This window comes from Aspergillus pseudodeflectus (genome assembly GCF_044049435.1).
Source record: "Aspergillus pseudodeflectus strain CBS 756.74 chromosome Unknown BJX68scaffold_16, whole genome shotgun sequence".
NCBI classification, from domain to species: Eukaryota; Fungi; Ascomycota; class Eurotiomycetes; order Eurotiales; family Aspergillaceae; genus Aspergillus; species Aspergillus pseudodeflectus.
The window spans coordinates 151,275-174,079 of NW_027263792.1; the positions used below are offsets into that span (position 1 = coordinate 151,275).

The 22,805-nt window shown below is 50.7% G+C and overlaps 8 protein-coding genes across 8 annotated transcripts; 2 read left to right on the forward strand and 6 right to left on the reverse strand.

The window, feature by feature from the left end:
- Nucleotides 1-2,801: 2,801 nt before the first annotated feature.
- On the reverse strand, nucleotides 2,802-4,325 carry BJX68DRAFT_60603 (putative D-arabinitol dehydrogenase ArbD). Its single transcript, XM_071049484.1, has 4 exons — nucleotides 3,715-4,325; nucleotides 3,589-3,658; nucleotides 3,093-3,518; nucleotides 2,802-3,038 (listed from the first exon to the last, which is right to left on the reverse strand). The coding sequence occupies exons 1-4, from the start codon at nucleotides 4,145-4,147 to the stop codon at nucleotides 2,858-2,860; spliced, it is 1,110 nt and encodes a 369-aa protein (XP_070900172.1). The 5' UTR covers nucleotides 4,148-4,325; the 3' UTR covers nucleotides 2,802-2,857.
- A 2,380-nt stretch (nucleotides 4,326-6,705) lies between these two features.
- On the reverse strand, nucleotides 6,706-9,764 carry BJX68DRAFT_60734 (carbamoyl-phosphate synthase L chain, ATP binding domain-containing protein). The gene is made up of 4 exons (XM_071049485.1): nucleotides 9,459-9,764; nucleotides 9,214-9,412; nucleotides 9,058-9,155; nucleotides 6,706-8,989 (listed from the first exon to the last, which is right to left on the reverse strand). Exons 1-4 carry the CDS (start codon nucleotides 9,614-9,616, stop codon nucleotides 6,991-6,993), a joined length of 2,454 nt encoding a protein of 817 aa, XP_070900173.1. The 5' UTR covers nucleotides 9,617-9,764; the 3' UTR covers nucleotides 6,706-6,990.
- A 1,786-nt stretch (nucleotides 9,765-11,550) lies between these two features.
- On the forward strand, nucleotides 11,551-13,435 carry BJX68DRAFT_60758 (isovaleryl-CoA dehydrogenase). Its single transcript, XM_071049486.1, has 6 exons — nucleotides 11,551-11,972; nucleotides 12,036-12,123; nucleotides 12,175-12,269; nucleotides 12,335-12,570; nucleotides 12,622-12,899; nucleotides 12,961-13,435. The coding sequence occupies exons 1-6, from the start codon at nucleotides 11,786-11,788 to the stop codon at nucleotides 13,373-13,375; spliced, it is 1,299 nt and encodes a 432-aa protein (XP_070900174.1). The 5' UTR covers nucleotides 11,551-11,785; the 3' UTR covers nucleotides 13,376-13,435.
- Nucleotides 13,436-14,755, reverse strand: BJX68DRAFT_60799 (uncharacterized protein). The gene is made up of 2 exons (XM_071049487.1): nucleotides 14,476-14,755; nucleotides 13,436-14,416 (listed from the first exon to the last, which is right to left on the reverse strand). The coding sequence occupies exons 1-2, from the start codon at nucleotides 14,557-14,559 to the stop codon at nucleotides 13,496-13,498; spliced, it is 1,005 nt and encodes a 334-aa protein (XP_070900175.1). The 5' UTR covers nucleotides 14,560-14,755; the 3' UTR covers nucleotides 13,436-13,495.
- A 489-nt stretch (nucleotides 14,756-15,244) lies between these two features.
- BJX68DRAFT_234924 (putative 3-methylcrotonyl-CoA carboxylase, beta subunit (MccB)) lies at nucleotides 15,245-17,370 on the forward strand. Its single transcript, XM_071039814.1, has 2 exons — nucleotides 15,245-16,893; nucleotides 16,951-17,370. The coding sequence occupies exons 1-2, from the start codon at nucleotides 15,404-15,406 to the stop codon at nucleotides 17,240-17,242; spliced, it is 1,782 nt and encodes a 593-aa protein (XP_070900176.1). The 5' UTR covers nucleotides 15,245-15,403; the 3' UTR covers nucleotides 17,243-17,370.
- On the reverse strand, nucleotides 17,363-17,781 carry BJX68DRAFT_234926 (uncharacterized protein). Its single transcript, XM_071039815.1, has one exon. It carries the CDS (start codon nucleotides 17,720-17,722, stop codon nucleotides 17,471-17,473), a length of 252 nt encoding a protein of 83 aa, XP_070900177.1. The 5' UTR covers nucleotides 17,723-17,781; the 3' UTR covers nucleotides 17,363-17,470.
- Nucleotides 17,782-18,478: 697 nt separating this feature from the next.
- On the reverse strand, nucleotides 18,479-19,404 carry BJX68DRAFT_265701 (glycoside hydrolase family 75 protein; the record flags this gene model as incomplete). The annotated part of the gene is made up of 2 exons (XM_071045305.1): nucleotides 18,479-18,926; nucleotides 18,977-19,404. 2 exons carry the CDS (start codon nucleotides 19,402-19,404, stop codon nucleotides 18,479-18,481), a joined length of 876 nt encoding a protein of 291 aa, XP_070900178.1.
- Nucleotides 19,405-20,208: 804 nt separating this feature from the next.
- On the reverse strand, nucleotides 20,209-21,154 carry BJX68DRAFT_60871 (putative RAS small monomeric GTPase (Rsr1)). Its single transcript, XM_071049488.1, has 2 exons — nucleotides 21,118-21,154; nucleotides 20,209-21,064 (listed from the first exon to the last, which is right to left on the reverse strand). The coding sequence occupies exon 2, from the start codon at nucleotides 20,966-20,968 to the stop codon at nucleotides 20,519-20,521; it is 450 nt and encodes a 149-aa protein (XP_070900179.1). The 5' UTR covers nucleotides 20,969-21,064; nucleotides 21,118-21,154; the 3' UTR covers nucleotides 20,209-20,518.
- Between the last annotated feature and the right edge of the window lie 1,651 nt (nucleotides 21,155-22,805).

Sequence of the window (22,805 nt, forward strand, 5' to 3'; positions counted from 1 at the left end):
ATAGATCGAAAAGTCGAGTCACCTTTTGAGTAACGAGAGAAAGCGGGACAAAGAACAGCGTGATGGAAGCAAGGTTTCGGAGCCTCTGATCAGACGGTCCGGTCCATTCAGAAAGATCCAGGATATCAAGGATTCGATCATGGGAACCGAGCCTGGAGGCTCACAACTCGATGGATGGCCATCCATCTTTACAGGACAATGTATCGATGCAAAGTGTCAGTTGATGCGACACTCATCATTAGGGCATTTCCTGCCCCTCCAGCCTATCATCGCGCCGTTGCCCTCCACCGTGCTCACCTGCGCCAGTCCCAGCCCCAACTTGGCCTTTGACAAGCGCTTCTTCAAGTTGTAGGCTCGAAGCTCAGCCTATCATCTCTACACCTTATCAGTCAACCCAAATCCATTTCCAAGGCGTCGGGAATGCCCGTTGGCATCCTCCCGCCTGTCACTCCCAAGATTTACCAGAGACCGCGAATGTCTAAACTGTCCAAGTGGCGATGTCCAAAAGGTCCGCCGAGGGCTGGATGAGTGTACCGATACTACCCCGCGTATCTCCAGACGAAGGGATGCATGATTGGAGAGGAACGCAGCTCGCCCCAGACTCAAAGAAGGGGGCCGAAGCCCGCGGAGTCTCAAAATGAGGCCACAGGACCCGCAACCAGAGCGGACTCCTCGCGGGATAGGTTAACCGGTGCTTATTTGTTAGGTGACTTCTCTTGCCTTCGCCTCCGCCTCGTCACGGAGACCTGATTTTTGTCAATTTTCAGCCCAGTCGGATGGAAGGACGATCCAGAAGGCTTCCCCTGCAGGAATCCCTCGGCGAATTAGAGGGAGCCAAAAGGTTAATCTTACCTTGCTGCAGTGGGGGATCAAGCCGAGCTTGGTTTGGTCTGGCGGGTCTGAAAGCTGTCGGTGTGCGCCGAAGTCGATTTTCCTGTGCAAGCGTCGACTTTTGCTCGGATTTAGGTGGCCTTTCCTGATCTGGCCATCCAGGTCCGATGTTGCTACGCAAACGGCGGAAGAGAGAAAATAATCACAGACTGCAACTCTGAACAGACAGGGATGGAGGAAAAAGCACCCGCACTGCTACTTGATGAAAAGAGCCAAGATCGCCCGGCCTGGTGTCACGGGTCATCGTCACCTGATGCCTTGCAGATTTATTTATTACTCTTACTAAATCATCTTATGAAAGCCTGGCGTGCTAATATGGATGGCTTCTGTACCTGTGCAGTCGAGGGCATCCCGAGATGGCATGCTACCCTTGGGTACAAATCTTGAGAGAAACCTGCGTTCGCAAAGCTCATCGGGCCTCCCGGCACTGCCGAGTCATGACTCGGCGACGGGCCGGCCGGCGCGCGGGAGCTTTGCCTTGGAGATATCAGGTCATTCTCCCACCAAAGATATGGGCCGAAAAAGAGAACAGGGAAGTTCGACCAGTAACAAATTTTGGAAGCATCCACGCCTCGGGTGTCCAACTGGTCTGGACCCCAATAAAGTAGGGTAAACCCAGCTTGGAGGGGACCTTGAGCAGCTCGGAGAATACCTGGAAGCTTGGTATGAGACGTATCGAGTCGCTTCAGGTTCTGAGACCAGTAATTCCGCCTTGAATGTTTATGTTGGAACTAGTGTGAAGTCTGAAGATGATCAGAACCCGAATTCCCGTTAGACAGCCCAGTGATGAAGCCCTGAGTTGTAGCCCGGGTGTGCGCTCCATGCGCCGCGGAAGAATCGCTGGTGATTGATAAGAACTTGGTAGCGCGCCTGATACGGTCAGTCTCGATGTTCGGGGCTTCGGTGATGCGGTGATATCAAATGCCGGAAATTGGATGCCTGCGATGTGAGAGGTGATTTCCCTGCGATGCATAGATTGGCCTGCCCATTCTTGTTAAGACAAGGGACTTTTTTGGCCCGTGCACTTCTTGCTCAAATCTGACCTCTGTATGCACATTTAAGCGCTTGTTGCTGTAAGCACTTGCAGATATGTTCAAGCAGGAGCAGTGATTTGAAAAGTAGCAAGGCAACCCATAGTAATCTGGCAGAACCACAGATCAAACTCGTTGAGCTGCGAAACCCACGTAGAGACTCGAATATTCCAAGCAAAGATGGTGGTGTCGTACTTCCGATGGGGAATCCTTCTGGAACACGGCAGAAGACTGAAGGGTTTCGAGCTCCAATGAACCAAAAATGGACCAAAACCACAACCCCAGAGCTAGACAGAAAGAGGAAGGATAGTTGCAGGCGGGGTACAACAAGTCAATGCAAATCTCTAGACCGCTGGATTGCAAGAATTGGAGGCGGCAATGTCGGTTCCTAAAAAACTCTCGTGTCAAAGATGATTGCTCCAATTTTGTTTTCCAACCATAAGCTGTTCAAAGGTGATGAAGCAATGCTCACTGTTGTTTCTTCTCCCTTTCTGCGGCTCGGATTCAGAGATTCGACCCCATCTCAAGGAAACCTATCGTCTCTTGCGGTGAAATTGTGGAAAAGTCGAGGATGAGATCAGAAAGATTATTTGGTTTCATTTCAACAGTGACAATGACATCATGCTATGACCAACGAAACCCCAGATGTCTATCAAATGCAAACATATGCGACCGTGAATATACGGCGTACCACTTTTCGCTCTCAAAAGAATATCATCCGCTCATCTCAAGGATAAAATTATGCTGTGTCATTATGCGATTCAACGGACCTGTGCAGCATCCACCGCAGAAAAGTAAAGTTCGAGGACGAAACCCGCCGTGACGAAAGAAAACTCCGTAAAAGACCGTAAGAGAAAAGTAAGCACGCCGTCCAGTTGTCGCGTCGAATATTAAAAAGGCTGATTGGAGGTGGCGAGGGTTGCGAAACTGAGCCCTTAGGTGAGGGTGTAGCCACCGTCCACACGCAGATCGGCACCAGTAATGTACTTGGATGCGTCACTGAGAAGGAAAGTCACTGCGCCCATGAGATCTTCCGGCACGCCCATCTTGCCAGCTGGGATAAGCGAGATCCACTTGTCGCGCAGGTCGGGGTTCTCGTCCAGAATTTTGCGGGTCCTGATTTCAGAGTCAGTTACTGTTCATCAGTCTTGCGTAGAGGTGGCGACTTACAAGGCAGTCAGCATGTATCCGGGGCTGATGCAGTTGACCCTGATGCCTTGTCCTGCCCATTCAACAGCGAAGGAGGAAGCAAGATGACGGACGGCAGCCTTGGCAGCGTTGTAGGGAGCTTGAGGCTGGGGAACATTGACAATCGAACCTGACATGCTGCCAATCATAACAATGCTTCCAGGAGCCTTGCGCTCCATTAGATGCTTTGCGACACCAGTGGCGAAGAGGTAGGTGCCATCCACGTTGACACCCCAGAGCTTCTGCATGCGCTCGTATGGGTAGCTTATAGCATCAAAATTCTCAGTGAACCCTGCGGATGTAACCAGGTGATCGATCTTGTCGTGCTTGGAGATTATTTCGGAGAGGGCGTTGTTGACAGAGTCAGGGTTGGAGACGTCGGCATAGTGAGCAGTGACATTAGGCAGTCTAGGCGGACACATTCGTTAGCATTCATCTTGGATGTCTACCTCAGGTGGGGATGCTCGGGGAACCATACTCTTCTAAACCAGGGTTCTCCTTCCGGAATTGCTCCACAAGCTTCTTTGCGGAGTCCTCAGCCTCCTCCCCTGTAAAGCTATCAGCAAAGTTGCCCACTTCACGTCGATCTGCGGTCAACACCTACGGTTCAAGTCAACAATGGCCAGGTTGGAACCCGAAGCCACGATTCCTTGCGCCATAACCAGTCCAAGACCACGAGCGCCACCGGTGACGACGGTGGTCCTATTCTCAAGCGAGAATTGAGCAAGTGTGCGCTTGAAGTGCATTCCTCCGCGACCCTGGACAACAGGGCTGCGCGGCATGTGTTCATCATCGGGGTACTCGATAACGACGCTCTCGTCGGTACGGGCATATTTACCCTCCTGCTCGCCGGCGGCACCCTTGGGAGCTTTGGTGGTCGCCTGCACAAAGGGATCCTTCTTGTCATCTTTCTGGAGGCGGGAAACTGTGGTAGAGAGGGGTCGGAGGAAGTGTCGTGGTGTCGCAGCCACCGCAGCTGGACGTGTAGTCTGGCTAACAGCCTTTACGGCCTGGCGAGCGACGGCAGGGTTGAACATTGTGAATATTCGGAGGACACCCGGTAGAATTGATGCTTCGGTGGGGTTGTTGAGTGTATGAGGGGGGTATGCTAGCAAGGGTAGGGGGAGAGCGAGGAGATGAAAAATATATGTACAGAGTCCCTAGGTTCTGAAAAGAAGACGGGGAAATCAGCTTTTAAGCTGGACCTTGCTCTCGGTCAAGGGGCATTGGAGCAGATCTTTCGAATGCTCGGCCACAATAAGTGGTCATGAGCCCGCAAAAGCAGAGACCACGGTGCCCACAGGGCGGCAAAGTCAAAATGAGGAAATAAACAAAAAATAATAAAAATATAATAAATGGCGATTCCCTGGAAGAGCTGCGGAATGTGGGAAGTATGTTATTTACAAGCAGATTACCAGCTCTGGAAACGATCTCATTAAAGGTCAATTGGGGAGCTCCCCTCATTGATGCAGGCCGCTCAGCAACGGACACAAGCGATACTTACCAGATCCGCTGCAAACGTGATCCATTGAGTGGTGCTTGCTCATCAGCTTGTCAGATTCAGATGCTCCATTTCTGTAATTTTCCCCTGAACTTTGCTGTCTTTCAAACAATTAATCATCCGCCCATAAAAAAAAAGTTGATGTCAGGCGGTGATATTATTCAGGGCCAGGCTCCAACCGCCATGCAGAGATCTGAGCAAGATCTCCCCATCGGTGGGTCTAGAAGTAACGACGGCCCCAGTTCCAACGTGAATCCCTGCTCTGTTGCCTCCGCGTGACCTGCACCGCGCCCCTCCTTCCAACGCGGAGTTTGGCCGTTGTCGATTCTTTCTGTCAGGTTCCTCAGGAGCCGGTTCTCATCTGGCAATTGCTTTTCCTTTGCATGGAGAGTTTTCCTTCAATCGCTTTGTCCTCTATTGGCTTTTCTTCCGGAGTATGTGGTAGTACGTGAGCATAGTTTTCCAGAAGCCCCGCAGTGGGCACATGGTCAATGCCTCCTCCATGACTTAGTACTCGGAAACTCGGAGTCCCTCGTCTCGAGACTCGACTTACTCAAGTCCGGGGTCCAGCCATTGACTTCGAAATCAGTGGGGATGTGTACGCAAATTGGTCACGGCACAATGCAATAACTCAACCCAACTATGCCCTCGATGCTTGGGAACCCGACAGAAACCCCAACTCGACCAGCAAGTGCCAGCCCATGTGATCTTTCTTAGGGTCTATTACCTTCATATCTATTCCCCTCCCTGTTATCCAACGTATGAGTTTCGCATCGAATTGAGTTTGTGAATCAAAAAATAAATAAAAAATAAATAAAAAATAAATAAAAAAAAATAAAGTTGCCCTTATCAACACTGCGCACAAGCCTTCCACAACAGCATCTCGATATCAAACCGGCATGACTAGCTTCAGCGTACTTTGTTGTCAGCATATCAAATCCCACGGCTTGCCCTTGATTCGCCTTCCGCGACCACACTAGATGCAGCTAAATCTAGACACTTTATCACCATGCCACGCAGATCTCGCTCAAAGCACGTTGCACAATCTTAGTAACTCCGCGCTGCGGATTCTCCCTTTCGCCACACCGAGCCGACGGTCACCCCGCTTACCCCATCGCCGGATTCATTACCTCGACGTTTAGGTTCCCCGAAGCTTCGTCTGGCTTGCACGCACCATACGCCCACAAGGTCCTTCCCAGTCCTCAACTAGCTGTGAACCATGGCTCTCAGGATTGAGGTGACTACCCATGCTTTTCTGTGACTGAATAAATCGCCTTGCCACACTATCTCGCTAAACTCACTGTTTACTCTATTATACCAGCGCGGAATCAGCACCCGCACTCATCACCCTTCGGTTATGCCAGCTGTGCCTGACGTCCATGCCGTCCCCGTGAGATCCATGAAACGGACATTTCCATTCCATGTTGATCATGTGGTTCTCTAATCCCTAAACTCTGTTCCTAGCTCCCATAAGATCATGTCGAGCGCGGTCCCAGGGCTGCCAGAGCTCACAGAAGAGACCACGAATTAATTTCCAGAAAGTACTTACCGAGACTAATCATCTCCAGACCCCAACTCATACGATGTAGTCAGGCGAGACCACAGGGTGTTCGAGGCCTACCGTCCCCCTCCACTTCGATCTAAAAATGTTCTAGAAGCTCGAAAGATCATTCCATCCTGACTAGTATTCCCGGCCCCGGCCGGTATCTTCCGAGATCTGAACCGACAACATTCAGCTCGCGCTCAGTAGATACTAACAATTCACGGCTCCACTTGTCTGCATCCTGATGAGCCCTAGCTAGGCCTCCGGATACCTTGGGCTCGTGCAGTTCGCGGTCATTCGCAAAGCGGAGCCGAAAAAGCCCTACACTCAATTCTTGACATTCACCCCCAAAATGATCATCTTGTCTTCGCCACAAGGCCCCGCCCTGGTCAATGCACCGACTAGCTGAAACGGCCCACCTCGGGTAGACCCTGAAACCCGACGTCCATGTGGAGCAGCAAGATGAGGCTCCGTGCCTTCGAACATCATCCCCATGACGTCCCCTCTGGGTCCGGAGGTGGACGTCAAGGTGTACCTTGTAACAAAACGGCTTGAAGGGAGAAGAAACGGAGGTTCACATTTCTGGAGTATGCCTCTTCGTCAAAAGCCTTAGGCTTAGTGTAGATCTATCTGAGTAATCAACTTGCATCGGATCATATATTGACAGCTGTAATTTGCAGGGAGAGAACCATACAACATGATAATCATAATAACCCTGGAATATACCTACATGACTCCGGTGCCGAGAGCAAAATGCATACGGTATCATACGATAATGATACCTCCTAATTCCCAGCCCTTCCAAATATCCTGTCCCAATACCACATACTGGCCAATCATTCATCTTCGCCTGCGAACTCGACAAGCGGTGTTCCGCTCTTGCATTGGTCCTGAAAGGCAAAGAATATTAGCTTGGGCTTGGAACATATGTAGAAGCAAATAAAAGAACGGAAAAGAAAAACAAAAAGGATACGCTTGGAGATACCCCGTGGGAGCTCGGTAATTAGTGTGTGCACGAATTGCCAGGGGTTTCCTAAAAGTTGAAAGAATCCAGCTAGACTTTCAAGGCCCAGCTCTGACAAGCCTCGACGTAAAGGAAAGCCGGGGTACCGAGGCACCTTGCTGAAGACTCGGACCCGGAAAGAGGATGGGAAAACAAATGGCAAATAGGGAACCATATGCAAGGAAAACAGAACGGCGTGACTTACTCCTTGTTTATGGACAACCTTTGCGATCTTCCCTCTTTGCGGGCTGCGAATGACTGTCTCCATCTTCATACTCTCAATCACCACGAGGGGCTGGTCCTTTTCAACGACGTCGCCGGCTTGAACTTCCACACGTAAGACTTTACACGGCATTGGTGCGAGGACGCTATTCGTGACGTCCTTCATCCCCAGAGCCTTTTCCATCCATTTTGCCCGTGGGACAGCGAGGCGGTACTGTGTGCCGCGGTCAAATACAACAATCGAGTCGCCGTCTCGGATCACAGTTGTATCGAGGCGAGTGTGAGGGAAAAACGATGTGATGACTCGGGAGGCTGCATTAGGGTGGCTGGCCACCTGCTCGAACACACTCTCGCCGACCTTGACGGTGAACAGGTTTGCGCCTGTTTGCTGGACTTTGACATCAAACGTACTGTCACTATCTGTCGCTGCTGCTGATGAATCCGTAAAGGTCATGTGGTGTTCTTGGTAGCCTGGGCCAAATCCCACGGCAGAGCCTTCAAAATTGGCCGTCTTTCGTGTCACCAGGTCGGAATCATCATGTAGGCAAGCCAGTGCCACTTGTGCCAGAACTTCCGGTTCAATGGTTTTCTTGGCGAACAGCTCCTCACGGTGCTTTTCAATGTACCCCGTTTCCACTTCCCCGGAGACGAAGTCGGCACTCTTGCAGATGGTCTTCAGGAACTCGATGTTGGTAATTGGGCCGGCAACTTCGTACTCCTCTAGCGCGGCAGCCAATTTGCGAATAGCTTCTGATCGGTCGCGGCCCCTAACAATCAGCTTCGCAATCATGGGGTCATAATGCGCAGAGACCTCGTCCCCCTGCACGAAGCCTGCATCAATGCGAACATCTTCGGTAGCAGCAGGAGTGCGGACATGGAGAAGCGTTCCGGAGTCGGGAATGAACCCTTGATCAGGATTTTCGGCATATATTCTAGCTTCAATCGCATGCCCATGGCTCGCGATCTTCGCTTCGACCTCCTCTTGGGTGAGGGGAAGTTTGGCGCCTTCAGCGACTTTCAATTGCCAGTGCACGAGGTCCTGGCCGGTGACCATTTCAGTGACGGGATGCTCAACCTGGAGTCTAGTATTCATTTCCATAAAGAAGAACTCTCCAGTGTCGTTGTCAAAGATGAACTCAACAGTACCAGCCCCTTCGTAGCCGACAGCGAGGGCAGCTGATCTAGCCTTTGCCCAGATGTCCTTTCTCGTGGCGTCAGGGAGATGAGGTGCAGGTGACTCCTCGAGGATTTTTTGGTGTCGCCGCTGGATACTGCAATCTCGCTCTCCTAACGCAACACAATTCCCATGCTTATCAGCGAAGACTTGCACTTCAATGTGTCGGGGTGTGGTAATGTATTTCTCCACCAGGACGTGGTCATCCCCGAAAGAGTTCATGGCTTCCGACTTTGCAGATTGAAGCTGGGCTTGAAACTCGTCCTTTGACTGGGCAATTCTCATGCCTTTACCGCCACCTCCCTTGATTGCTTTAATGAGCACAGGATATCTGATTTTATCGGCTTCGGCTTCGAGAAAAGCTGGGTCTTGGTTTTCACCGTGGTAACCGGGCACACATGGTACACCTGCGGCTGTCATAATCTTCTTGGACTGACTATAATGCCGGCATCGTTAGCAAGGTATAAAAAGGAAAAAATGGCAAAGAGCATGTAGGCTGCCAACCTCTTGTCTCCCATATCCTCGATTGCCTTCCATGGCGGACCAATGAAAACCAGGCCAGCTTCCGTGCATTTTCGCGCAAAGTCCGAGTTCTCGCTGAGCTATATAGTCGATACCAATCAGTGTCAGATTGAGAAGAATCCAAATAGCGTTACATACAAAGCCATATCCCGGGTGTATCCCTTGACATCCTTGTGCTTTTGCGATCTCGATAATGCGGTCTCCATCAAGGTATGCAGAGACTGAGCCCAGGTTGAAAGCGAATGGTGAGCTCAGTGCGTGTTGTGCTCTTGAATCGGGGTCTGTATAAAGCGTTGTCACTCGGATTCCATGCTGAGAAGCTGTTCGGCCCACTCGCCTATCTATGATTAGTAGGCGGAGAAGACGGGGGAGATAGAGCGTACAGAGCAATTTCTCCTCTATTTGCGATCAGGATTGAGTCTAGCGGGCGAGGAGGACTTGAGGAGCTGGTGGTGGCTGTGGAGGCAGCTCGTCTTGAGCGACGAGCAACGGCCGTCGGCCCCAGGCGGACGAGAGTGCGGGGAAGGGATGAGAGTGGCATCGTGTGTAAAGAGGGCGCAGGTGTCGACTCAATGCCCTAGGATGTACTAGACAAAGAAAAAAAATTGCATGTTTCAAGAAGGTAAACAAGATGGTTGAAGATATCTGAAAAAGAGCTGGTAAATGAAGTCTGGGGAAGCTCACCAGCTTGCTCCGCTTGATCTGATTGTCATCCAAACCTGGATAATATGTTACCGGAAAAAAGCGCTTGGTAGCGGATAACCTCGGTTGGAATGACAAGGCATGGGGATTTTGGCTCGCGCGGGGAAGACTTCGGTGGCTTCGTGAAGCTGCCACACTCACACTTTTGCGTGCTCATGGGGCCCCAGTCCCTTAAGTCCTTACGTATTTTCCAGATCAAACGGACGCTGTTGGAACCGAATACATTATTCTTGAAAAATTCGAAGGAATACCGTTGAGCGGCCGATGGTTTTCCATGGATACGAAGACTTGGGTCAAACTAATGGACAGGTTGTTGATTTGGAGACTCGGTTCATGAGCCTTAATTTCCCAGCAAGTGGAAGTCTTTATCACCTCCATGATCTTGACAATTCACATTGTGTTATCCCAGTCTCGGGCGACATTGTCGTTGGTCCAACTGCACAGCATGAATGGTGGTATCAGGAACGGGCCTCTCTGGGGATTTACTGCGGTCCATGTACGTCTCCATTTTGGAGTGCTTGCTTGGTTTAGAAATATTGACTTTGAGCCAGGGAATACCTTTTCTGCATGCTTCGAAGCACGGGCGAAGCGCGAATAGAATTCTGTAAAAGATTTTTCAAACCACGCCTACACGTCGAAACATACCTACGAAAACTACACCAGTTCCACAGCCAATCCCCTATTCCTTACCAACATCTCCTTGCTAAGTATTTGAAGTTAGCGGCACGTCTCGGCGTTCCATCCGACCACCGCATGTCCCGTCCCACTCTTCGCCATCCGGACTTTTCACCCCATAATATCCTTGTGAATTTTCTCTAACGACGTGGTAGTGGTCATTGACTGGCAACATGCAGTCAGCTTGCCTCTCTGTCTGTGCGCTGAACAACCCAATCATTTTCAGAATCGGGGTGACCCATTGTCTGAGACATTATTCAAGCCAGAGGTCAAATTGCCTGAAGGCTTTGAACAGCTGAGCGAGAGAGCAAGAAACCGTTTGAGAGACGATGCGAAAACGGACTGTTCACTTTATTATGCTGCGTTGACCATGAAATCCCTGCCGGATCATTGTGACGCTATCACATCAGAAACCTTGATGCTCCGAGCGAAGCTCTTCCATCATGCACAAGCCCCTTGGGAAGGAGACTCCATCTCGTTGAAGTATGCCATGTCGCAGGCCCTCAGGAATTGCCCCATCTCCCTGGATGAAGGAGCACAGACGAAATATGTTAAGTGTCCGGTCAAATTTTCTGAGGAAGAGATACTGAAATGCTCGGAGGATTATCACCAAGAACAGGAGAATTTATAGGAGTTAGGCGAGATGATGAATCTAATCGGGACAGATGCCCTTGGCTGGGCTTGAACGTTGCAGGGCTCTCATCCAGAGCATCAAGGGTGATCTTATGGCACATTCAAGCACCGAGATGGAGAAAATTGCGATCATCCTTCATTTCCCTGTTGATGATCATGAAGAGAATACGTGATATCATCTATAGTTCAAATCTCAATCTCTAAGGAAGTAGACATGCCACTCGCGGGCACAAATGCTTCGAACATCGCTATATTCATTCCAAGAGTGCGAAGTTGCCCTGCATACTATGTAACAAATTCTTTCTGATACAAGAACTAGAAGCTATATTAATAGTATAGAAGTTATTGAGAAAACTGGCAAGGGATATTATAGTACAAATTGTGGCTGAAGATTGGCGCCTAAAATCTCACCTGAGAAGCAAAAGGCTGCTTAATTTCTTAAGGTCAAAACATTGACTGAAGATATGTTCAAAGACCTGAATAAAAAAAAATCGAATAAATCCGGGGAAGCTCACCAGAGTCCCCGCAGCCTCCGCTTCTCCAATCGCTGTGATCTCCCCGGGAACGAGCGCTTGACGACGGAAAGCCTCGGTCAGAATGAGAAAGCGCACTGCTCCCTACCCTTTCTATAACTTCATCTCCAAGCTTCTATCATCTCGAGTCTAGATCATTTGATACACCTAATTGTCGCTCTAAACTCATGGTGATCATGGCTACCACACGTCTTCCTCTTCTCCTCCGCTCCCTTCCTTCCAGAGCTCCGCGGTTCACGAAACCCCTCATTCCCGCCGCCCGCACTTACGCAACCTCCAAACACCCGAAGGGATTCGTGCCTCCTTCCGAAGATGACTTGCTAGAGCTACGAGAACGAGTTCAAGAGTTCACGAGTAAGTGTGGATATACTCGCCCAACTTTGTCATAACAGTGTCCTAATTCGTGTGTTTAACTAGGGAGGGAGATCCCTGAAGAAGTCGCGGCGCAGACTGACGCTCAAAATGAGTTCCCCGCAGACATGTGGAAGAAGCTGGGCGATGCTGGGTAACACTCCCGGATCCTCGAATAATTCCGCCGTCTAATCAAGATCGCCAGTTTCCTAGGTGTCACAGCAGGAGAAGAGTATGGAGGCCTCGGAATGGGATATCAAGCCCATTGCGTCGTGATGGAAGAAATCAGTCGAGCGTCCGGTATGCGCTTTGTCCCGACTTGACTCCGCTTGAACGATCTCTAACATGCAGTTTCCCTAATTCAGGTAGTATCGGTTTATCTTACGCAGCACACTCGCAGCTCTGTGTGAACCAGCTCTCGTTGAACGGTAGCGCCGAACAGAAAGAACGTTATCTCCCGGGACTGCTCTCCGGTGAAAAAGTCGGCGCATTAGCTATGTCAGAACACTCGGCTGGTTCCGATGTCGTTAGCATGAAGACGACGGCCAAAGAGGTCGACGGCGGATGGGTATTGAATGGCACCAAGATGTGGATCACAAACGTCAGCCATTGAAGCTTGTTCATGCGCAGAATATAGCTAATAGAGATCTAGGGCCCCGATGCCGACTACATCGTCGTCTACGCCAAAACAGAGCCCGAGAAGGGCTCCAAAGGCATCACCGCCTTTGTCGTGGAAAAGACATTCAAGGGCTTCTCTTGCGCTCGTAAGCTTGATAAGCTCGGAATGCGCGGGTCAAACACCGGAGAGCTCGTATTCGAAGACGTCTTTGTCCCCAAGGAGAATCTTCTAGGCGAAGTAAATCGCGGCGTCAAGGTCCTGATGGAGGGCCTTGATTTGGAACGCCTTGTTCTCAGTGCTGGTCCACTAGGGTAATATATACCGCGCCTTCCTTCTCCTAAAGTGATTACTAACTTATATGGTGCTCTACAGAATCATGCAAGCCGCCCTCGACCTAGTCCTCCCATACACCCACGTCCGCAAGCAATTCGGTACCCCCATCGCCCATAACCAGTTGATCCAGGGCAAGCTCGCAGATATGCATACAAAACTCGCCGCTTCACGCGCCTATACATATGCCACTGCCCGCCACATCGACAGCTTCGCCTCCCTCGGAGCTGCGGCAATCCGGACCCAAGATTGCGCGGGTGCGATCCTATACGCGGCTGAGAGGGCTACCGAGTGCTCTCTCGATGCGATCCAACTTATGGGCGGAAATGGGTATATCAATGAGATCCCGGCTGGACGATTACTTAGGGACGCGAAGCTATATGAGATCGGTGCCGGGACGAGCGAGATTCGACGTATGGTTATTGGGCGTGCCTTTAATAAAGAGTACGATCAATGATGAGGGAGAGCTGTGAGCTGTATTGTAGCTAGAATTGGTTTTGATTTAGGTGTCTAGGAATACATAAGGATAACGTATTTTCATACAGGGAGTTAGAGAGCATAATTCATGAGTCTTGAGCTATTTCTTGTTTCGTGCTGACCTGCGGACCGGCGCCGACGACGCTGGAGGGGGTTTTGATGTCTGGGACGACTTGGACAACGACCGTTTCGACTTTTTCGGCTGCGCTTCAGTGCTCGTGGTATTCTGGGAGTCGTCTGGCTGGTCGCTCACAGAAACCGAGGCCTTGCGTTTTCGACCCCTGCGAGCAGGAGCGGAGGCAGGCTCTTTCGTTCCATCTTCAACAGGAGTCTCACCGGAAACTCCATTGGTGGTAGGCCCTTGATCCTCCTCTGTGATCGGTTGTAATGGGTGCTTTAACTCATCTCCAGGAGATTTCGCAAAACCGAGTTTCTTCGAATGGACAGGTAAATCAGGTGGCGAGTTCAAAACCACCTGCGCATGGAACGGCGTCGAGTATAGCGGTTTCGCAGACTTCGCGTCTGCATCGGTCACCTCGGCATCAGATATATCCTCAACCAACGGCGGCACTTCGAGTCCAGGCTCGCTCTCTTCGACCGGATTGACATTCACCATCATGGGAATCGGCTTCCGGCCGCGCAAGCGGCCAATCGCGGGTTTCGCGTTCCGGAAAATCTCCCTCCAGTTCTTGAGCAGGGAGACCTTCTCGCCTTCGCCCGGGGCATAGATTTCCACGATATCTGTCTCGTCTGCGGGGTGTCTCCAGGCGACGCCCTGGAAGGAAGCCGTATCTGTTATGAGGTTGTTCGCTACTTTTCTTCGTTTCGAGGGCAAGGAGTCGAAGGGTGCTGTGTCCTTAAGCGGTAGGAGACCCATGGCGCGTAGTCGGCGGACTGCCGTAGGGTCTTCGTCATAGTAGTCGTCGGATAGGTCATCCCAGTCGCTGAAATAGTCGGCGGTTTCTAGGGAGGGGTCTTCGGGGAGGATGGGGTCGTGGGTCGCGGCTGCGGCTAGGTCGTCCTATTGCCATTGATGTTAGTTCTTGGAGTTGGAACGATAGAAGTAGGAAGCAGGCGTACCGCGGCAGTTGGGTCCGACTCTTCGACCCAGAAGATATCATCGTCGTCGAACTCCTCGAAAAAGTCCTCTTCGTCGGAAGCCATCTTAGGTAGTATGAGCGACAGGAAGAAAGAAGGGCGTGTCGATCGAAGAACAGATTTATCGCAAGGGAAAAGAGAGATGGAAGGTTCAAGTGGGACCCATTAACACTTGAGGAGCAATTAGCGCGATAATGATAGAAGGAAGAAACACAATGCGCCCAGGATGGCTGATGAGGTCAGAGCTGAGCGCTTGTCCACTTTTTGCCAAGTGAAAAAAAAAAGTGCAACCGCAGGGAGGGTCACGTGGCTACAGTCTTCCAAGTATGAGAACCCAGACGTCTTCATGATTTTCAAAATGCAAAATTGGGTTAGTAGACAGGAAATCAAGAAGGCTTTTCAGGGACAGTGTACTAAGAGGGCAAGTTAAGTGACCAACCAACTGAGAGAAATCTCCCTATAAGTTCATCAATTATCTGGTTTTCAGGTTAGGGCTGTTGGCAGAACACTTTACTATATGTAAAATCCCAGCACAATCCAGTATACTCCATGGACAATGAAAATCTATCAAGTACGGAGTAAGTGTAAATAGACAGCATTCTCTGCTCAGCCTGTTGGGACTGACGAGATATGGCAGATCGAAATACCAAGCTTCGCAGAATCGCGCTTTCTCGTTCCAACCGAGGTTTTCCGCTAACAAGCGCTTTTTACCGGGGCCTCTGGCCTTCTCCGCATTTTCGCGTCCCCTCCTCCGCAAACCGACCGCATCATCACTCACTCTCCGTATATCTAACTCTTCTGACTTCATATCTTCAGAAGATCCAATTACTTTCGACTTGATAACTTCAAAAGGTCATGCTATAACCGACACTTCCTTCGACTCGTCTGCGGTGTCTCCTTTACCCCCACAATGCGCGTCCCCGCTCCACTCCTCCGCAGGAGTTGGACCTCCTCCATAGCCAACGCTGGCAGATTAGCTCCTAGACAACTCGCCCTTCCATCTCCACGGCCGGTATATAACATCTTAAGACAGGGCACCGTCTCTACAACTCGATTCATCGCTAGCTACACACACCCGCATCATGCCTCCGCAATCTCCGTTCTCCCCACGGCGGTGGATACCTCATCGCCCGACTTCAAAGAGAATGCTCAACAAATGCAAGAAGTTCTAGATAGGATGAACAGCATCCACAGTACAATTGCGCAAGGAGGTCCACCGAAAGCCAAAGACAAGCATATTGCCCGAGGAAAAATGCTACCCCGGGACCGAGTCTCAGCTCTCATCGACCCAGGGACATCGTTTCTCGAGCTCTCACAGCTAGCAGGTCACGAGGTCTACCCGGGAGAAGATGTTCCTGCAGGAGGTATTATTACCGGGATCGGAACGGTCGAAGGAGTGACGTGTATGATCGTTGCAAACGACAGCACTGTCAAGGGCGGCACATACTACCCCATCACGGTGAAGAAGCACCTCCGTGCGCAGGCCATTGCTCAAGAGAACAAGCTTCCGTGCATCTACTTAGTTGACTCCGGTGGTGCCAACCTTCCGCACCAAGCTGATGTCTTCCCGGACAAGGAACACTTTGGCCGCATCTTCTTCAACCAGGCCCGGATGAGCTCGCAGGGTATTCCCCAGATCTCCGTCGTCATGGGTCCGTGTACCGCGGGAGGCGCCTATGTTCCAGCCATGAGCGACGAAACAATCATCGTCGAAAACCAGGGAACAATCTTCCTCGCTGGGCCTCCTCTCGTCAAAGCCGCCACCGGCGAGGTCGTCTCAGCAGAAGATCTAGGGGGTGGTCAACTCCACAGCACAATATCTGGAGTGACGGATTACTTAGCTGTCGATGATGCCCATGCCCTCGTACTCGCACGCCGCTCCATCTCTAACCTCAATTACCCAACCACAACAACTGCCAACAATCTATCTCTCACAGGCAACAACAACAACATTGACAGCATAAAGGAACCCCTCTACGACCCCGAAGAGCTCAATGGTATCGTGGGCACAAATCTGCGTCGCCAGATTCCAGTGCACGAAGTTATCGCCCGCATTGTCGACGGCAGTGAGTTCGCCGAGTTCAAGCGCGACTACGGGACAACCCTCGTCACCGGTTTTGCCCGCATCCACGGTCATCAAGTAGGTATTGTCGCCAACAACGGTATTCTCTTCTCCGAGTCATCCCTCAAGGGTGCACACTTCATCGAACTCTGTGCGCAGCGCAAGATTCCTATCGTCTTCCTTCAAAACATCTCAGGTTTCATGGTTGGAGCAGACGCAGAAAAGGGCGGTATTGCAAAGAACGGCGCGAAGCTCGTTACCGCCGTAGCCTGCGCTGATGTCCCCAAGTTTACTGTCGTCTTTGGTTCTAGTGCCGGTGCAGGAAACTATGGCATGTGGTACGTTAATCACCTTTATCTCAGACTCTATCACCGACAGCTAACTAGAAATAACAGCGGCCGTGCCTACTCGCCCCGCCTTCTCTTCATGTGGCCCAACGCAAAGATTGGCGTGATGGGCTCCGAGCAGCTCTCCTCCGTCATGGAAGCCGTCGGCCGCACCGCAGACCCCGAGCTAAAGGACCGCATCGATCGCGAGTCCGAGGCAACCTTCTCCTCTGCACGGCTATGGGATGACGGTGTTATCCCACCGTCACATACAAGACGGGTCCTGGGCTTGAGTTTGTCCGCCGCTCTGGGCGGAAAGGTAGATGACGTACAGACGAGGTTTGGAGTGTTCAGGATGTAGATTCCGTTTGATTTTCTGTTTTACCCGTTCTACTTGGGGTTGGAATGGGGGTTGTTAGGGGCTTTGAAGTAATTATAGCATGAAAGAAAACAATAGCGATGAATCGTAGCCAAAATGGCAGCCTAGAAGGCCCGTTGCCTATCCAGACTTGAGTTTAGGGTTTCGGAGCCGGAGCCGGAACCGGGACTCGTAGTCTACCCCCGTGGAAAAGTTTGAGCTCATACTTTTCTATGTGGCAAGAAGGTACGTCACAGTGCAAAGGGTGTGTGACTTAGAGGATGCGAGATGGTAGAGGAGAGTAAGGGAATCTGAGGGGTTGGTGGTCGCTCCGTAGCCTGTGCTGGCGTTGAGTCTGCCTCTTGAGAAGCGTACGGCAGCAGTAGCAATAATAGTAATAGTCATAATAGTGATGATGGTAGGGATGATAGTAGGGATGATAGTTGACACTCCAGGAGAGAAATACAGGCATGATAGATGCATGTATTCAGGAAGAAACTATCTAGCGGGCATATGCTGGATATGGCTAAGTAACATGGAAGAAATCACGAGCGCCAGAAACTTCCATGGAGACAGAGCAACTAGCCTTCCTATAATAATAGTGGTGGTGGTAGGAGTAGGGATAGTATGATCGTAGTATTGGTGATAATCACCATAGAAGTGACTATATAATCTGGAGTCCCCGGTGAGAAGGTAAAAAGAACGGGTGTAGGGTGGGAAAATTTAGAGAAAGGCATCATTGGATTTGTGACGATGTAGGAAGTGCAGCTATTGAATGATGATCAAGAGGTTGAAGGGGCTTTGATGTCTAAAGCAGACTACTTTGCGAATGCCGTCGTGCCTTTTCTAGCACTATCCCCTACGCCCAACTTCCCACGGCTAGGTGTGAGCTACATATCTACGTTCTACACAATACCATCAGAAGTGTCAGGGTAAACTATGCTATTAAACTAAACTAGATAACAAAATGACAGGGCGACCCTGCCTTGCCCAGGCCATGGAGCCAGTAAAAAACCTCACGTCTCATGAAAACCTCTTCAACTCGAGGGAAAAAAGGACAATGAGGAAAAAGGTATCCAGGCTGAGCAAAGGCTACAACTCGGAGAGACGTCACCACATTTTGAAGTACGAAATATAAACAAAAGAAAGAAAGAAAAGGGAAAAAAATGACGAAGATATCAAAAAAGAGAAGAAGCAAGTTTAAAAAAGGAAAGGAAGCAACGCCGGGTTTAAACCGGGTCAAGTTGCCAAAACCACAAGGAAAAACATAAAAAGCGCCAAAAGCGCACAGGGAAGCCTCTTCGAGGAGGCAGAGTCGAGTTCGGTGCCAGGGTGGCTGTCGGAGTCGTTGTCGTTGTCGGGACCACCCTGGGTGTCGTTGGGGTGGGAACCCGGAGGGAGGAGGGGGATTCCCAGGTTCCCGAGGAGGGAGGTGACAAGGCTGTCACCCATGGAGCGGAGTGTCCCGAAGTCGGTGATGAATTTGTCGTTGTGGGCGGTCTCAGGGAGAACCGCCTGTTCACCGGCGAACAGGATGTAGGTCACGTCGGGTTCGTCGTGACCACGGTTGCCATTGAGGTCGGCATCCGGGAAGCAGGTGCGCGAGAGAAGCCAGGAGGCCTCACCCGTCACCTGCGGGTCGTTGTAGTTAGTATCTCCGAGGATACCATAGTACATCTTGTTGTTGCTGTGCTATGTTAGCCGATACGTCCTTGATGGATGAGAAGGTCGACTCACCAGATTACCGCTGCAACGTTGTTTCCCGGGGTGGCCGTCGGGTTGGCCTCGAGGAACCGATTGGGGATCACGATGAAGGGGACCTCGTAGGCGGAGAGGGCACCCCAGTTGGTCAGGGGCTGCCCATCCAGGTTTCCAACACACTGGAAGTTGATCCCGTCGCAGTCGATGTCCATGTCTGCCCTGAAGACGAAGGCCGCCCCCTCCTGGAAGGACGCCCAGTCACTGTGGATGGTCGACAGTGCCGAGTCGTTCTTGATGCTGACAGGGTAGGTTGCCAGAGGAGGGACCTTGTTCATACCGTCGACAGCTCGGTTGAGGGCAGCCACGGGGATCTTGTCGGATGCTGCGAAGGAGGAGGGGGCCACTGTGGCCTTGGCGATGGCCACGAAGGCAAAGAGGAAGCGAGAAGGGCGAGTGAAGTACATGTTGAGTCTGAAGTGTATAGAATGAAGAATGTTGTTTGATAGCAGTAAGTAAGAGATGGATGTTAGATGATGGTGAGAGCAGGGAGAAAGCTGAGTGGGGAGAGGGCTTTTATAACATACAGAATATCGCCTCTCCTGACAAGGTTTTCTGGAAGCTCATGCTGCTTCAAGCTTTGCAGGTCAAGCTTTTCAGGTCAAGCTTTTCAGGTCAAGCTTTTCAGGTCAAGCTTTTCAGGTCAAGCTTTGCAAGTCAAGTTTTGGATACCCCTATTATAAGTCACTCGAGGCTCAAAAGTATCGTAGAAGAGTTTTCGGAATGCATCTCCGGTTGACATCCATGTCCTAACCGTGGTACAGTGACAAGGACTACACCATTCACGGACACAAGCTTCAATATTCGCAAAGGGCGACACAGGTAAGTTCTCCTTAAGGTCTCGGAAGACCTCAGGAAACGCCAACCTAGCTTGCCATAGACCTATGAGAGTCCGGCATGACGACTATAGGACCAAGAACTGCATCATTCATTTATCCCATTTCCGAAGATGGTCCAGGTGGTGGTCTTTCTCGGTGATGCTCCTCAAGCTCCGGAGCTAGGGAGGAAAGCTCTGGTCAGACAAGCGGTTTTAGCACCATAGTATGACCACAAGGCCGACATCGGGCACTGCGCGAGGCACTGTGAACCTAATAAAGATGCAACAGGTCTTGTTCCTTCAATCGAGCGAGGACTAAGTCAAGGTATTGCAAGATCGTTCACTAGCCCTGTTAGGCATCAGCATTTCAATAGCGCTTGCAATGCAAACCTAGATTGTTAGTATATAAGAGAAGCGAAGGAGGCAAAAGATCCGTGACTCAAAATAAACTTTTCCATTCCTGAAACGTAGATTGTCGGGAATATAGTTCGGCTGTGTAAATGACAAAAGTACACGAAGAGAGAAGGCAATGAACATAAGTCTATCGTAAGAATGACGTCGAAGGTGTCTGATGGAACACAGGATAAATGAGGCTGGTATCATATTTTATGGCGAGTATTGGTATGTGCAGTCGTTGAGGATCATGAAGTTGGTAAATAGAGACATTGGAAAGTTGTATGAAGTGTGAAGTTGATCAAGTTCTTTTAGAGAATCACGCAGGGTCCTTTGCGCTTGGTCTGTCGTCGTCTTTGTTTTCTCTCCTGTCGGCTTTGACCTTCACGTTTGCGTGGCGCAACGTCGTATTCGCTTGTTGAGCTCCCTTGAGCATCCTTTCGGATAATTTGGCGGCAGAGGTCGATGAAAACCTCGTTGACGTTGGCTCGTCGACGAGCCGAGGTCTCGTAGTATGGTGCGCTGCCCCAGCTCTGAGAAAGAGCAAATGCGCGAGCACGAGGCACTGCGCGGTCCTCTTCCAAGTCCGACTTGTTGCCCACAATGACAATGGGGACATTCTCGTCATCTTTAATGCGAATTATTTGTTCCCGTAATTCAGAGAGTTCGTTCAGTGATGACATGCTTGTGATAGAAAATACAAGCAGGAATCCTTGTCCCTGCTTCATATATAGCTCCCTGATGGACCGAGATGTTAGCATTATGAACCCGGCACATAGTTAAAGAGCTATGGTCACTCGCTAATGTGCAAGTATACCGGCGGCTCGAGACAGGGCGCATTGATTACCTCATGGCCGCTAAAAACATGTTAATGAAAAGAAGGGCCCAGGGGTGAGAGATATGAACTTACTGAATTGTTCTGTCCCTGCCGTATCAAGACTGTTGGCTCCAGGGTTAGTTTGAACATCATCTTCCCATGCTCAGTCGGCGAGCTTTTTGACATACATTTCCAGTATACATTGTCGGCCCTAGGAGAGATTAGCAATTTGAGAAGGCTGCAAACCGGCTATCTGACTCACATCTACTTCAATATGCTTGCGGTACGAATCCTCAATAGTCGGGTCATAACTTTCAATCCAGACATTTTGTACAAATTGCGCTGTCAAGCATCAGCGATTGATGGCTCGGAAAGCGACGGTGGCCCTTCAGCGCGGGGCAGTGTTCAGAGCTCATACCAGTAAGGCAGCTTTTACCCACTCCTCCTATTGCGCGGGAGAGTCAGTGTTTGGTCTTGAGAATATTTTTGAGCAGAGGGGGCGGCCTACCAGCGCCTAACACGACAATATGATATTCTCGTCTACCGGTGACACAGGGCCATTATTAGCATCGTCCTGCACAATATGCGGCCTGAACCGAGTTCTCAGGGCTGGACTCACTGCGGCCGCATTGGAACAGGCAATTGTGACACGAGCAACTGAATTCAACCCTCAATTTAGAATTGCTTCCCCCAGTCACAAAAGTATGACAAACGAAACAGTCCAACAAGCGCGTCTGCAGCTGCTTGCTGTATAATGCTTCCGCGAGGAGTAACTCGATAATCCGTACTCGGTTCTAGGAATCAAAGAAATTGCAGCTTCGTCGGTCCGTTGCAATGCGCAGGGCTCGGGCAATGGTCGGATCTTCTGGCGGACAGTGGGCCGAGTCGTTCGGGGGTAAAGGAGCGGGGTGAGCTAGAAGAGCAAGGATAACGACACGCGATCCGTTACATCGGTCTCGATATCAATCAATTGCCGGCCAATTGAAGGGGTCCTGGAAAGGAAGGGGCGCTTAGGGCGGAAGAAGAAGCGAGGAAAGTGAAAGGCAGAGGTCGGAAGGAAGCGAGAGTGTGCGTCCGTGAGAGGTTCGAGAACGAAATAATAATGCAGCGGAGCGAACAAACGGTCGACCAGTTTGATGGAGCGAGCGCGATTGAGTGCCGGTGGGGGCGAAGGCACGGCCAGGCCGCCTCTAGTTAGTCCGGCAGTCGTATGAAGGAAAGGGCAGTCCGTTAGTTTGTTGACGATTTGTGGGGAGCGCGCTGTGAAGGGTTTAAGAATTTGGGCTTTGGGTCTGGCGGAGACGGAGTACGGCGGAGGAAGCTGAAGCAGGCGTGAAGGATGATGCTGCACTGACAATGATGCAATATCCCAAAATGCTCGTGGGCCTGCGCTTGTTTGCTTTTTGTCTGCTCCCGGCTTCTCTCGCTCTCTTTTCTTTTCCCTTCTGAGGAACTGTCCAAACGAGATACGAGAAGCGCTGGATGGCGGTGAAGTCGAATTGTTCGGAACCACAAACTCTAACTCGGCTGGAGTTGGAGAACTGGAGTTGGTGCCGAGAAATGGAAGTGCAGGGTGCGAGATGCTGTCAATATAACCACAAAAATAAATTGGAATCAGATGGAGGGGGACAAGCTAAGAATGGAGACGGAGTCGATGAAAGCGTAGAGCTGCTGGCAAGGAGAGAGAATACATCACATTGTCGGGAAACGGTATGTGGAGAATAAATAGTAGAGGGTATCCATGTCATATTTCTCTTTCAGACTTCAGTCTCTGGCACACT